This window comes from Myotis lucifugus, unplaced genomic scaffold (genome assembly GCF_000147115.1).
Source record: "Myotis lucifugus unplaced genomic scaffold, Myoluc2.0 scaffold_25, whole genome shotgun sequence".
Classification (NCBI taxonomy): Eukaryota; Metazoa; Chordata; class Mammalia; order Chiroptera; family Vespertilionidae; genus Myotis; species Myotis lucifugus.
Window position 1 is genome coordinate 9,975,224 of NW_005871073.1, and position 13,705 is coordinate 9,988,928.

The window sequence follows — 13,705 nt, forward strand, 5'->3', positions numbered from 1 at the left end:
TACGGCCCCTTGTCTTACGCCGCATGGCCAACCAGCTGATGTTTCTCTTTCTCATCAAGGTCGCTCTCTGTCGCGCGCTCTCTCTTTCACTGTACTTCAAAATTAACTGGAAAAATATCCTCGTTCGAGTCCTCCCAAAGCGGGAGAGTGAGAGCCACAGCGAGAGAAGAAGAGGATGAGGAGGAGGAGGAGGAGGACGAGGAGGAGGAGGAGGAGGAGGAGGAGGGGGAGGAGGAGGAGGAGGAGAAAAGGAATTACTTTTTCAAAGTTTCAAGGGGAAAAGTTGGAACCTAAATTCTATATCCAGCCAAACCAATCAAGTATGAATACACTTCTGTATATTCTGTATTTCAAAACAGTTTTCACTCACACACTACTTATGAGAAAATGAATAAGGTAATGCAGATTACTGAAAAAGGAACCTGAGAAAGAGGGTAACCTGAGATAGAAGAAACATGATGGCTGAATTTGAGTCAGGAAATCATAAAGGAGGCTACAAAGACAATCAAAGCATTTACTCCACAGTGATGCACAGAAGATTCTCTCCCAGGTGGCAGTCTTAGTAACACAGAAGATTTTCTATGTGTCCAAATTTATTACTTGGTTATAAATGAATAATATTTAACAATCATGCTGTTATCAATGTTCTTTCCTGGTTTTCAACTTTTAAGTCTCAATCTTACACAAAGTACTTCACTTGGATTATATTGCAGGACAGAATATGAATGTGATATCACTTGACAGTGAAAAACAATTATCACATCAGAAGTGGAGGGGCAAGCGCAATGAAGTAACTAGGAGGATGCCTTCTTTCATCGCAAGGATAAGCTAATACTGTCTGAAGTTGAGCAAACATGAAGTAAATGTGTTAAACAGTTTATTCAAAGTAAAAAGGCTAATCAGAAAAAGCAATTTTTAAAAAAGTAGTGTAAAAAGTAACGATATTATAAAGAAGCCAGATATAAGGAACAGTATAGATGGTAGTCAAGATAAGGACTTTAAATGCCTAGTCTTTCATAGTGGGGAATCAATAGACTGGTATCAAGAAAAAAAAAAAGTAGCCGAAACCGGTTTGGCTCAGTGGATAGAGCGTCGGCCTGTGGACTGAAGGGTCCCGGGTTCAATTCCGGTCAAGGGCATGTACGTTGGTTGCGGGCACATCCCCAGTGGGGGGTGTACAGGAGGCGGCTGGTCGATGTTTCTCTCTCATCGATGTTTCTAACTCTCTATCCCTCTCCCTTCCTCTCTGTAAAAAATCAATAAAATATATTTTAAAAAAAAAGTTGAAATATATTAAAGTTAAAATAGTATAATACTTCCCAGAAGAATGACAAATAGAAACTTGTAACAGTGGTTACCTCTGAGGAATTAAACTGGCAATGAGAAAGGAGGGTATTGTCTCACTTTTTAGCTTTTTGTATGGGTTGATTTTATTTTTTAAACCAGGTCCTGACATTACTTCTGTAATTGTTGAAAGGGAAATCTGTAGGCAATACACCGCTGAGTAAAAAAAACAAGCTGAGGACATGCATACACAACAGTCCTAACCGCTAACTGGGAGGCCCACACTCCTGGACGAGGGCCCGAAAGGAGAAAGAACTTCACTTTTTACCACACTTCCTTTTATAAAAACAAAACAACAAACATACCCTTGTTTGCACTGTCTTCTGACACTATCTATTGACAATGGACAGATGACATATGCCCAAAAGAGATCTCTCTTGTGAAGCTAAACACTTAATAGTAGAAAGCTAATCCAAAAGGGATAATGAATGCTTAGTTGCTGTGGTTTTTTTAATTTTTCAATCCCAAATCTGGTAAAGGCAAAAAGATATCCTTCTATAGTTCACATGCTTAGCATCTCTTTCATTTCAAGTTATTGATGAAATCACTGGTAAATAGTTTTAAATGGACACAGAACTTAGATGCATTCTACTGAGGCCTCCCTACAATTCTCAAAAGTGCTACAAGGAAAGCCAATTGGTTAAAATACCTCCAATCCTAGGCGAATGGCAGCTTCCGTAAAGCTTTGTCTTTCTTTCTCGAAATTCTTTTTTTGCTCTTTAAATAGGGACCACTCTTCTTTGAGGCGCTCCTTTTCTTCCAACAAATAACAGTCTCGTAGCAGTGAAGTGGTATCGTCATCACATGCAGTAGCAAGCTGCTGCTATTAGATTTTAAAACAGTAAGTTCCTGAGGGCCCCTGCAACACTCCCCCAAGTTGAAACGAAACAAGGGAGGGCAAGTCAAACTTGAGCGGATGGACAGAAATTAGGAAGAATGAGAACGTCGACTGAGGTGTGCCATTCCCCAAACGCTTCTACTCTAACTGGCCAAGACCAACTAAGCAATGGTGTGAAATCTACCTGTTAGGAAGCAGAGACCTTAGGTCAGACAAGTGTCAAATACTACAGATCTTATGAAATAAAGGAACTTAATCTCGTAAGATTCAGTAACATTCTGGTCCTTCTCAAGGAAGAATAGTTTTAAAAAGTAACTCACATTTACCTGTAAAAGTTGTTGTTGAGTTTTAATCATTTCTTTACACTGCTGAATTTCTAACTCAAGTTTTTCGGTTTCTTCCTCATGGTCTTGTCGTGAAATTACATCTTCATCGTTAAAACCTTCTAAGTGGACCTTTGAAACTAACATAAAAGTAGTAAATTTGACATAAGTTTAATAGTCACCACTTAGCTTACGGTGTCTTTTGGACATACACTTAAAAATCAAGCTCTCGGAACTTTTCTCTTTCGGGAATCTCATAAGCTTCCTGAAGGATTAATATTTTCCTGTGCTCTTTAAAAATTCATAAGCTACTATATATTAAAATTAAATTTATATTATTTTAATACTTGAAAAATTTAAAAAGCAAAGCAACTATAAGGAGTTCATGACAACTATAAATTGGCACCCTTTTGGACTAAAGGATAGCCACACAAATAGACCTTCATTGCCAACATTAACTTTGTAATCCATATTTATTCAAGATTATGTCCTAATTAAAAATGAACAACCTATATTCACAGAAGGGAAAAATAACTGACCTGCATAAACTATGTTCTTTTAACACTTCTTCCAAGGCCAACGCAGTGCTACAAATCTCACTCTCTGGTTTAGACTTTGAAAAACAGGAAACCCAAACATACTTGCTATTTACTAACAGACAATGAAGACTCACCCAAGTCAATACAATCTCTTGTCAACTAATTTTGGTACTTACATAAGTTTGCTGATTGCTCTTTATTTATTTATTTTAAAAACTAGAGGCCCAGTATACAAAAATTTGTGCACTCGGGAGGGTCCCTCAGCCCGGCCTGTGCCCTCTCACAGTCTGGGACCCCTTGGGGAATGACCACCTGCTGGCTTAGGCCCGCTCCCCGGGGGATTGGACCTAAGCTGGCAGTAAGACATCCCTCTGGCAGCCCAGGAGAGCTCGGGGGATGTCTACTTGTCAGCGGGGAGCAGGTGTAGCTGCAGTCGGACATCCTTAGCGCTGCTGAGGAGGCAGGAGACGCTCCCACCACCACCACTGTACTAGCAGCCGTCAGCCTGGCTTGTGGCTGAGCAGAGCTCCCCTGTGGGAGCGCACTGACCACCAGGAGGCAGCTCCTGCATTGAGTGTCTGCCCCCTGGTGGACAGTGTGTGTCATAGTGACCAGTGATTCCCAGTCGTTCTGCTGTTAGGGTCAATTTGCATATTACCCTTTTATTATATAGGATAGAGGCCTGGTGCATGGGTGGGGGCTGGCTGGTTTGCCCTGAAGGTGTCCCGGATCAGGGTGGGGGTCCCGCTGAGGTGCCTGGCCAGCCTGGGTGAGGGGCTGATGGCTGTTTGCAGGCTGGCCACAGCCCCTTCAGGTAGAGGTCCCGCTGGAGTGACTGGCCAGCCTGGGTGAGGGGGTGATGGCTATACCACCAACACCTAGCCAAGCCCCCCAGCAGGAACCCTAACCCGATGAGGGTGTGGCCATCCTGGGTGAGGGGCTGATGGCTGTTTGCAGGCTGGCCAAAGCCCCCAGCCACCCAAGCTCCCAGTAGAGGCTGGCTGGAAACAGGTATCTTGGATTTATTTAGCTTCTATAATTGAAACTTTGTTGCCTTTTGCAGAAGGCCACAGCCGGCCAGAGCAGGTGGGAAGCTTGGCTTCCTCCATCGGCGGGGCAACCAAGCCTCCTGCTTGCTCCAGCTCCGTTGCTGCCAGCTGCCATCTTGGTTGGGTTAATTTGCATATAGTCGCTCTGACTGGCTGGTGGGCGTGGCTTGGACATAGCGAAGTTATGGTCAATTAGCATCTTTGTCTTTTATTAATGTAGATGTATCTTTATTGTTGAAAGTATTACAAATGGCCCCCTTTTACCCCCATTGATCCCCTCCACACCACCTGCTGATTGCTCTTTATTACTGAAGACAAATGGCACTGAGTTTGTTATTTTTGACAATTTAGAATAATTTTTTTAATTAAACCACTTACTGAACAGAAAGTTAATTTTCTTGATTTAAAAGCATGTAAACTTTAATAAATATAAAATATTAAGGACATATTAAGGACATGTAAATCTATCTATACTATATGTATTGACAGGAAAAGATGTTTAAAATATCCAATTTTTGGTTTTGTGTGTTTGTATTTTTAAATAAATATTTTGGAAATGCAGAGAGAAAAGTCTAAAAAGATTTGCACCAAACTGTTAAGTGTTACATGTAGGGAACAGAGACCTGGATATTCTACTTGCAGACTCCCTGACACAAATACATGAACATCATTTAGTTTGAAAATAATTTAAAAGTGGATTATTAGGATCTTAGATGCAGGTATCTAGAATAAGCAAAAGGTTCATATTTATACTGTATGATGGTTACTACTTCTTGATTTCCAAGATTAGTAAGAGACTGATCACTGTATCCACGTGCATTCAGAGCACATGAATCATGACATCCGCTTTCCAGAGAAAGATGCACTCTGGGCGCCAAGTACATTTTCTCAGTGAGATTCAACCTCACAACTACAAGTTGGCAGTCTTGCTTTTTAAACCACCAAACTGGCTTTTATATGAAGGAAAATTAAGTTTACTGAGTGTCACTACTCACTTTGCATGCATTTAGGCAGTAGTTACCTTGGTTATCAAGTTTTTCTACGTGACTTTTCAAAATTCTCCACTGTTTCCTGATGCTGTTTGTAAGCTGCTCTCTCACAGTTTCACAGGAAAGGTCCCATATACTCTCTCTACTCAGTTCCCCAGGATCTTCTTCAACATCAGAGATACCCTACAAGACATAAAAAGACCAGTATCTTAAAATGGCTTTAGGCACATAGGCAGTAGTAATCAGACTGTCTGTCAACTACTTATCAAAATCATTTCTGTGCTGTATCTTAAGCATATATGACCCAGTACTTAACGTAAGTATTTTAAGAAAAAGCAATTAATATTGAAGGTAGAAATTCCCCAAATCAGGTCTCTTCAAACCTGAATTTGAGGTGTGTGAGGAAGTTACTATCTGTCTAATGTTTTAGATCAGTGGTTCTCAACCTTCTGGCCCTTTAAATACAGTTCCTCATGTTGTGACCCAAGCATAAAATTATTTTCGTTGCTACTTCATAACTGTAATGTTGCTACTGTTATGAATTGTGATGTAAATATCTGATATGCAGGATGGTCTTAGGCGACCTCTGTGAAAGGGTTGTTTGATCGCCAAAGGGGTCGAGACCCACAAGTTGAGAACCGCTGTTTTAGATGCTTTCACATATTAATTAATCTTCCAAACTCAGGCTTAGAGAAAGAGTAACTTGCCCAATGTCACACAGCCAAGAAGTAGAAGTGAGGTAAAGTTAGATCAACTGGTCTCCAATCTTACGCTGCTTAAACAACCTGTGAAATAATTTCCAAAGTAAAAGCATCTGTTAGTTCTATTTTTCTCATATAATTTTAAAAAATGAAATTGGAGGTTATTTTTCTTTGTGAATTCTACCAAGACATTAAATCACAGGAAAGTGTAACAAACTTAATTATTGCATATGATCAAATAGAATCAAAGCAGAATAAAGAACATACAGAAACGATATTAAAATGAGTATGTCATAATAATCTGAATCTACATAGAACAGTCCTAACTGAGTGAGAAGAACTGCATCAATAGTCTGAGGTCAGTGATGGGCTGCAGAGGTCAAGGTCTCCCAGGGAGCCAGTGGGAAAATGCCCAGAGTGTAGCTCACTGTGACTCCGGTTATTGCCAATCTTCCAAAGCTATTTGCCAGTAACTTTTCCAAGGAGCTAAACCTTCTCTTCTATATATTTAAAAAATACTGCAAATCCATTATTTGAAAATAACAAACTGCTACACATTTCCAAGTTGAAATTCTAAAACCACAAAATGAAAATGAAAAATTCATTTAATGTGAATTTTGAGTATAAATTTTCGCTACAATTAGGTAAGCAAAATAAAAAATAAACGACACTTGGATGCTACCTAGATATTCCAACATTACAACTTATTCCTCTTGCTATAATGCTCCAACTGAATTACTTCAATTTTAACAGAAAGAAGATGTAGAAAAACAGAAAATACACTTTTAAAAACAGAAAATATACTTAAGAGATTGTTTCTCCAACCCTAAATGTTTGAATAATGAATTACACAGATACTACCGCTGGCTAAATAATTGGGGAAAAGGGGAATTTAATTATGAGAAAGATCTTTATTTACCACTACTTTTGCTGAATAAAAGCTGGTAATAAGAAGTTAGTAAAAGTTGGGCCAAAAGCTAAGCAACCACAGGAGTAATGGGAACTCTGCTAATCCTGGAGAGGTATTAGTGAATGTTAAGAACTGACCTGAAAAGAGGGACTTTGAGAGAAAAAGGTTAACTAAATATAAGGCATCAAGGAAGCCCCTAATTGTAGAGTTTAAAAGAACATTCAGATAATGCTGTTTTTAAAGAAGAAAAAAAAAAGAAAGGTAAGAGGTGGGGTGGGCATAGGCCGAATCTCTAATACAAGTAAAACCGGTTTCCCCCAATATCCAAAAGTAGAGTGCGCCTATGAAACCTTCCATAAACTGAAATGTCATAAAGTGAAGAAGCAAAGACTATTAATTTAAAAGGGAAATTCTCTTTAGATTTCTTTTGGTTGGTGAAAACACGTACTAATGTAGCTTTTTCGTAAAAGGGAAGTGGTGTAATGAAAACCTTAAAAACAGAGGGAAGGCAGCTATGCTCACCACTATACCACCAACACCTTAAAAACAGGGGGAATACAAAAATAAGTCCTGGTAACTTGCTGGTAATTAACACTTTCCACCAACACTATTAGTTTCAAATTTTAGTCATGCATCTTGAATCCAGAATTTAAACTTCTATGTAAAGCAATAGAGTTAAAAGAACTTCCACCATTATATGACTTGCTTTTTCAGACCTTTGTACATATTATTCTCCGTTCATCAAATGCTTTCCCATGCTTTCTACCTCAAAAACATCTACTAATTTTTTAAAAGCCAACTCAAATGTCACTTGCTCTGTGATGCCTTCCTTAGTTGCCATATCTGTTCTGTTTTACACACTGCACTAACCTATTATAGCTCCATAATAACTATCTTATATAATAAAAGCCTAATATGCTAAGTGTCTGGTCGTCTGGTCAGCCATTCAACCAATCAAAGGGTAATATGCTAATAAGGCCGCTCAACCGCTCGCTATGATGTGCACTGACCACCAGGGGGGTAGATGCTCAACACAGCAGCTGCCCCCTGGTGGTCAGTGTGCTCCCATGGGGGGAGTGCCGCTCAGCCAGAAGCCGGGCTCACTACCGGCGAGCTCAGCAGCGGTAGTGTGAGCCGTCAGTCAGACATCCCCCGAGGGCTCCCAGACTGCTAGAGGGCACAGGCTGGGCTGAGGGACCCCCAGCCAAGTGCATGAATTTTGTGCACCGGGCCTCTAGTAGAATTATAACTTCTCTATATCTGTGTCTCTCTCAAAAAGTACGTCTTGCAGATGCAATGGACTGAATGTTGTGCTCCCTCAAAATTCATACGTTGAAATTCTAACCCCCAATGGGAAGGTATTAGGAGGTGTGGTCTTTGGGAGGTGATTAGGTCATGAGTAGAGCCCTCATGAATGGGATGAGTGCCTCTATAAAAGGGAGCCATGAGCTCTCCGACTCTCTTTCCACCATGTACAAGTCAGCAATGTGCAGCAAAAAAAGTGCTCTCACCAGGCACCGAATCTGCTGGCACCAATTTGGATTTCCAGGCTCCAGAACTGCGAGAAATAAATTTCTGTTGTTTATAAACCAGTCTATGATACTTTGTTACAGCAGCCCAAACAAAGACCGGGAAAAGTCAAAATCTTTTTAGAGACTTGCTCTGTCAGTGTGGCTCAGTGGTTGAGAGTTGACCTATGAACCAGGAGGTCACAGCTCAATTTTTGGTCAGGGCACATGCCCAGGTTGCAGGCTCAATCCCCAGGGAGGTAGTAGGGGGCATGTGGGAGGCAGCTGATCAATGATTCTCTCATCACTGATGTTTCCATCTCTCTCTCCCTTTCCCTTCCTCTCTGAAATCAATAAAAATATATTTTTAAAAATATTTTTATAATTTTCTTTCCAGGGACTAGAACATAATGCATACTCAATATTTTTACAAAATGAATGATTATTTGGTTCCTAGCGTTAACAAAGGCTTCACTCTCTGAAAAGCAGAGCCTGCTTAAGCACACCGTACTCGAAGTAAAATATTTAAAGAATATGGCACAGTGGTTAAAAACATGAACTCTGGAGGAGGAAGGACTTGGACGCAAATCCTGGTTGGGTCATGTGTGACACTGGGCTGACCACTGTGCCTCAGGTGTCTTCATCTACACAATGGGGATAATTATAGTATCAAAAGCATCAAATTATAAGAATAATGAAATGACACAATGCTTATAAAAATGATTACAGTGTTTGGCGCATATTATGTCATCAGTGTTTAGCATACTTCTATTGATCTAAACAACTGATCCTGATTTTTAATATTATTGGTTCTTTATTATGGAAGATTAGAGTGTGTCCTCTGGCTTATTTCTCCTCTATGGATTAATCCACACTTACCATGTTAACAAGAAATGCAATTCTTATATGCAAGTAATAAGCAAAGCAAATTACCTCTTTTTTCCCTTACCAGTTGCCTCAATTTCTAGTTTATATGGACATATACCATCTTTAAAAATTGTTTAAGCATGAAAATAATATTTCAGGAATTATTGTGCTCAATGCTTTTACATTTATTTCTTAACATAGCATTTATTCCTCTTGTTCTGTCTTAGCCAGCCACTTCTTACATATTTTGGCATGAAGTAAATTATAACTTTAATGATTACAGTGTTTGGCGCATATAAAAGTTGTCATTTTAGAACTGATAAAACCATTATGAACCTGTCACTTCCAACTGGGTTTGGACAAATGATAATCTCCATCATTTCCCAAGACACGTCTGGAAACGGACATTTTTTTGGTTGTCATGGTGACTGGGGTAGCATAGCAGAGAGTGTCCTGTCCAAAATATTAACAGTGTCCCCATGGAGAATACCTGTTTGTTGCTTCAACAGTTCTAATTAGCAATCTGAAAGGAAAGAGCCACTTACAGTTCCTGTGCTATCATCTGCTTTTTCTACAGGTTTCTGCTTTTGGGGAGAAAGAAGAGAAATCATTTCCTTTTTCATTTGCTGAAGAACCTTCTTAAGTTCAGCATTTTCTGTTAGGATTTGTTTCTGACGATATTCATAATCATTCAAGAGAATTTTATACATTTCATCTTCATTCCTGAAAAAGAAACTGTCAGTATGAAAATGCAGCATAGAAAGAAGAGTCTGGTTAAATTTATCAATTTAAATTGGACCTTACCTTGCTTCACTTTTACCAGTCCTCCAAGAGCCTCTTTTTCCATCAGCTCTGCCCACATAATTTAAAACTTCCATAGCTACAAGAACACAAAACAAAGCCAATCTTCACCACACACGTTTAAGTGTTTAAAACCCTAATACATTCCATAACGCATCAAGGACGTAAGTCAACCTGGTATATAGACTGAAAGTTGTTTTGGGCTCAATCAGCCCAGATTTCAAATTACGGTTTCATCATTTATAAGCACTGAATCTTGGCAAGTTATTTAACTGCTGAGCCTGTTTCTTCATCGATACAGGTAATAATGAAAGTATATACCAACGAGAAGTTGTGAAGAACAAAAGAAATGTTAAAGCACTTAACACAGTAAATACCTAATAAATGTTATCTTATTGTCATTAATGTTATCATCAGGGCCTACATGCCGACTGCCTGATTTTATAAATAAAGTCTTATTAGAACACAACCACACAATTTGCTTATATATTGTCTACAGCTACCTTTATACTGCACTGGCAGAGATGAATCAGTTAGACCCCATAAAAGCAAAAATATTTAGTATTTGAACTTTACAGAAGAAGTTTGCCAAGCCCTGTAGCAGCAGCAGCGGTAAAGGAGTCAATCAGGAAGGCCCTGTGCCAGCATTAACGCCTTGTCTGCACCACACGGAGTTGGAAGCAGTTGACATAAGAAGAAAGATGGGAGTAAGTTGTCATTTTAGAACTGAGAAAACCATTATGAACCTGTCACTTCCAACTGGGTTTGGACAAGGTGAAACAGCCACACCCCCCATAAAATAAGGGCTCTGTCACCAGAGTAACATTTTTAATCAACTTCTCTAACTGGGCGATACATTTTATACTTCTAGCATTTCATCCTTTAATTTTATTTCCTTCATAAATGAACACACGGTTAACCAACCTTAAACAACAATGAGTGTCCAAGTGCAATTTTAGATTTATTACCTCAGAATACCTAGAGATTTTCAACCTTGTCTTAATTGCTTATTACACTTTCATTTTTTAATGATTTTAAAAATAAAATCTTTGAAAAACTGCAACACCTCTGCTATACAGCATGACAGTGATACGGTCAACACTGATGGCTGGATGATAGCAGACAGAGCCTACCAGGTGACAGCTGGAAACATCTGCTCGTCAGCTATTGCATGCAAGTCCCAGTTCAGTTTAGAAAGACAGCTTAGGGGTGCGCCTGTACAATACAGATTACAGGACAGTACACTGTCCACTAGAAACCATGCTTCAATAAATAAACGCACACGTTCTCTGTCTCCTGAATCTCATCAGGCCAGCGAAATTATCTGTGTACTCTACTTCTGTGTATGTATAGATCTACCTCTCAATCTATGCTATTTACTTGAAATTACTCATATTTTGGCATGAAGTAAATTATAAATTTAAAAAAATACTAGTCCACACAAATATAAGCATAACTTTCATAGTTCATCCTTTTGAATAGTTGTTTCAAAATGCACAACTCAATTTAAGGGAACTCAAACTGACAAATTATTAGTCTGATGAACTATTTTCTCAAAAGCATACTTCTATTGATCTAAACAACTGATCCTGATTTTTAATATTATTGGTTCTTTATTATGGAAGATTAGAGTGTGTCCTCTGGCTTATTTCTCCTCTATGGATTAATCCACACTTACCATGTTAACAAGAAATGCAATTCTTATATGCAAGTAATAAGCAAAGCAAATTACCTCTTTTTTCCCTTACCAGTTGCCTCAATTTCTAGTTTATATGGACATATACCATCTTTAAAAATTGTTTAAGCATGAAAATAATATTTCAGGAATTATTGTGCTCAATGCTTTTACATTTATTTCTTAACATAGCATTTATTCCTCTTGTTCTGTCTTAGCCAGCCACTTCTTACCTATTTTTTTATCCTTCTTGTTCATAACAAGTTGATGTAGACGTTCCTTTAGTTTATTATATTCACGCTCTTTTCTCTTCATATCATGATTATATTGAGTAGCTCGACTTGCAATGATATTCTGTAATTTTTGTACCTGAAAAAAGAATTTCTATTAAATGTGTCCCTTTAGGATTGATAAACCCAATTAAAATTCACAAATTCAAAAGAGAAAAAAAGTCCTAGTATTCACTTCCCTATAAAATAGTTAAAAAATTCTAGGCTTATTCTTGCTTCTCCATAACCACTGGAAATCACTCTTTAAAATATCATCTAGCCCGGCCAGTGTGGTCAGTGGTTGAGTGTCGACCTATGAACCAGGAGGTCATGGTTCAATTCCTGGTCAGGGCACATGCCTGGGTTGCAGGCTTGATCTCCAGTGTGAAGCATACAGGAGGCAGCCAATCAATGATTCTCTCTTATCACTGATGTTTCTCTCTCTCTTGCTCCCTTCCTTTTTGAAATCGATAAAAAACATATATTTTAAAATAAAATATCATTTAAACGAATCACATCAAACTTTTATTTTTAATTCTGAAATGTCCATTGTTGCTAACTTTCTAAATTATCTTCTACACCAGTGATTTTCAACCTTTTTCATCTCATGGCACACATCAACTAATTACTAAAATCCTGTAGCACACAACTAAAAATATTATATTTTTGGCTGATCTGACAAAAAATGAGTATAATTTTGATTCATTCACATTGAGCGGCTATTACTGTGTTGCACATTTTTTTATTTGACAACCTAAGGAAAGAGGTCAGTGCCCCTGACTAAATAGTCAGGTACTGCATGTTTTAAAAATCCTTGTGGCACACCGGTTGAAAATTGCTGTTCTACACCTTTCACTCTGCATATATAACTCCTGATCACTTAGAAGCCAGAAACTCATTTATGGAAATGTTAGTGATTAAAGCTTCATCTGAAACAAGTAGAATGCACCTGATCATTTGTAGTGACTTCCTTATAGGAATGACTTGAATCACTCTATTCCTTATCAATCTGTGACAAGGCAGATTATAGCCATGGTTCAGTTCATGGCAGCAGGTAAACAGGTTCATTTTTCTCTGACCATAAACAGTTCTCAAATTAGAGTAAGTACAAACAGCAGAATCCGATTCAAACATTTGCTGAGTATCTATTAAATGCCTGAGACTAGTGGTAAATGTTAATTTCTTCTATGGTTTCTCAAGCAGCCCTTAATAGAAAGTAAGTTCTATTTTACATAGATATTCTTTTTCCTTTTTCTTTTTTTAATCCTCACCTGAGGATATTTTTTCCATTGACTTCCAGAGAGAGTGGAAAGGAGAGAGGAGGGAGAGAGAAGGAAGGGATGAAGGAGGGGGAGAGAGAGAAACATTGATGTGAGAGAGACACATCGATTGGTTGCTTCCTGCATGAGCCCCTACAGGGGCTGGGGAACCTGCAACCGAGGTACTTGCCCTTGACCAGGAATTGAACCCGAGACCATTCGGTCCTTGGGCTGACACTCCACTGAGAAAAATTGGTCAGGGCTACACAGACATTCTTTTTTCTTATTTATCAGTATGCTTTTATTGATTTTTTAGAGAGAGAGGAAGGCAGAGGAACAGAGATAGAAACACTGATTAGAGAAAAACATCATCAATCAGCTGCCTCCTGCACACCTCCCCCCAACTGCCCCCCAGGGGATGGAGCCCGTAACCCAGGCATGTGCCCTGACTGGGAATTGAACCCGGTGACCTCTTGGTTTCTGGGTTGACGCTCAACCACTGAGCTACACCAGCCAGGCTACACAGACATCCTTAATACCCACTACAGATGATCATGCTTAACTTAATCCTTACTGAAGATGAACTATTTTCAAATCACTTACATGTAATCAACAGATCAAGTCAAAATTTTC

At 38.8% G+C, this 13,705-nt stretch overlaps 1 protein-coding gene across 10 annotated transcripts in view; it reads right to left on the bottom strand.

The window, feature by feature from the left end:
* The window catches only part of SSX2IP (SSX family member 2 interacting protein), a 46,713-nt gene that overhangs the window by 8,083 nt on the left and 24,925 nt on the right, over nucleotides 1–13,705 (bottom strand). For 5 of the 10 annotated variants that reach the window (XM_023751788.1, XM_023751793.1, XM_023751787.1 and 2 more), the window contains 6 exons: nucleotides 11,778–11,913; nucleotides 9,873–9,948; nucleotides 9,614–9,791; nucleotides 5,115–5,265; nucleotides 2,503–2,645; nucleotides 1,994–2,167 (listed from right to left, as the gene is read on the bottom strand). In XM_023751788.1, the coding sequence (XP_023607556.1) occupies nucleotides 1,994–2,167; nucleotides 2,503–2,645; nucleotides 5,115–5,265; nucleotides 9,614–9,791; nucleotides 9,873–9,948; nucleotides 11,778–11,913 (858 nt within the window). The remainder of the gene's footprint in view (nucleotides 1–1,993; nucleotides 2,168–2,502; nucleotides 2,646–5,114; nucleotides 5,266–9,613; nucleotides 9,792–9,872; nucleotides 9,949–11,777; nucleotides 11,914–13,705) is intronic. The other 5 variants (XM_006086148.3, XM_006086147.3, XM_023751789.1 and 2 more) reach the window with 4 other exon arrangements.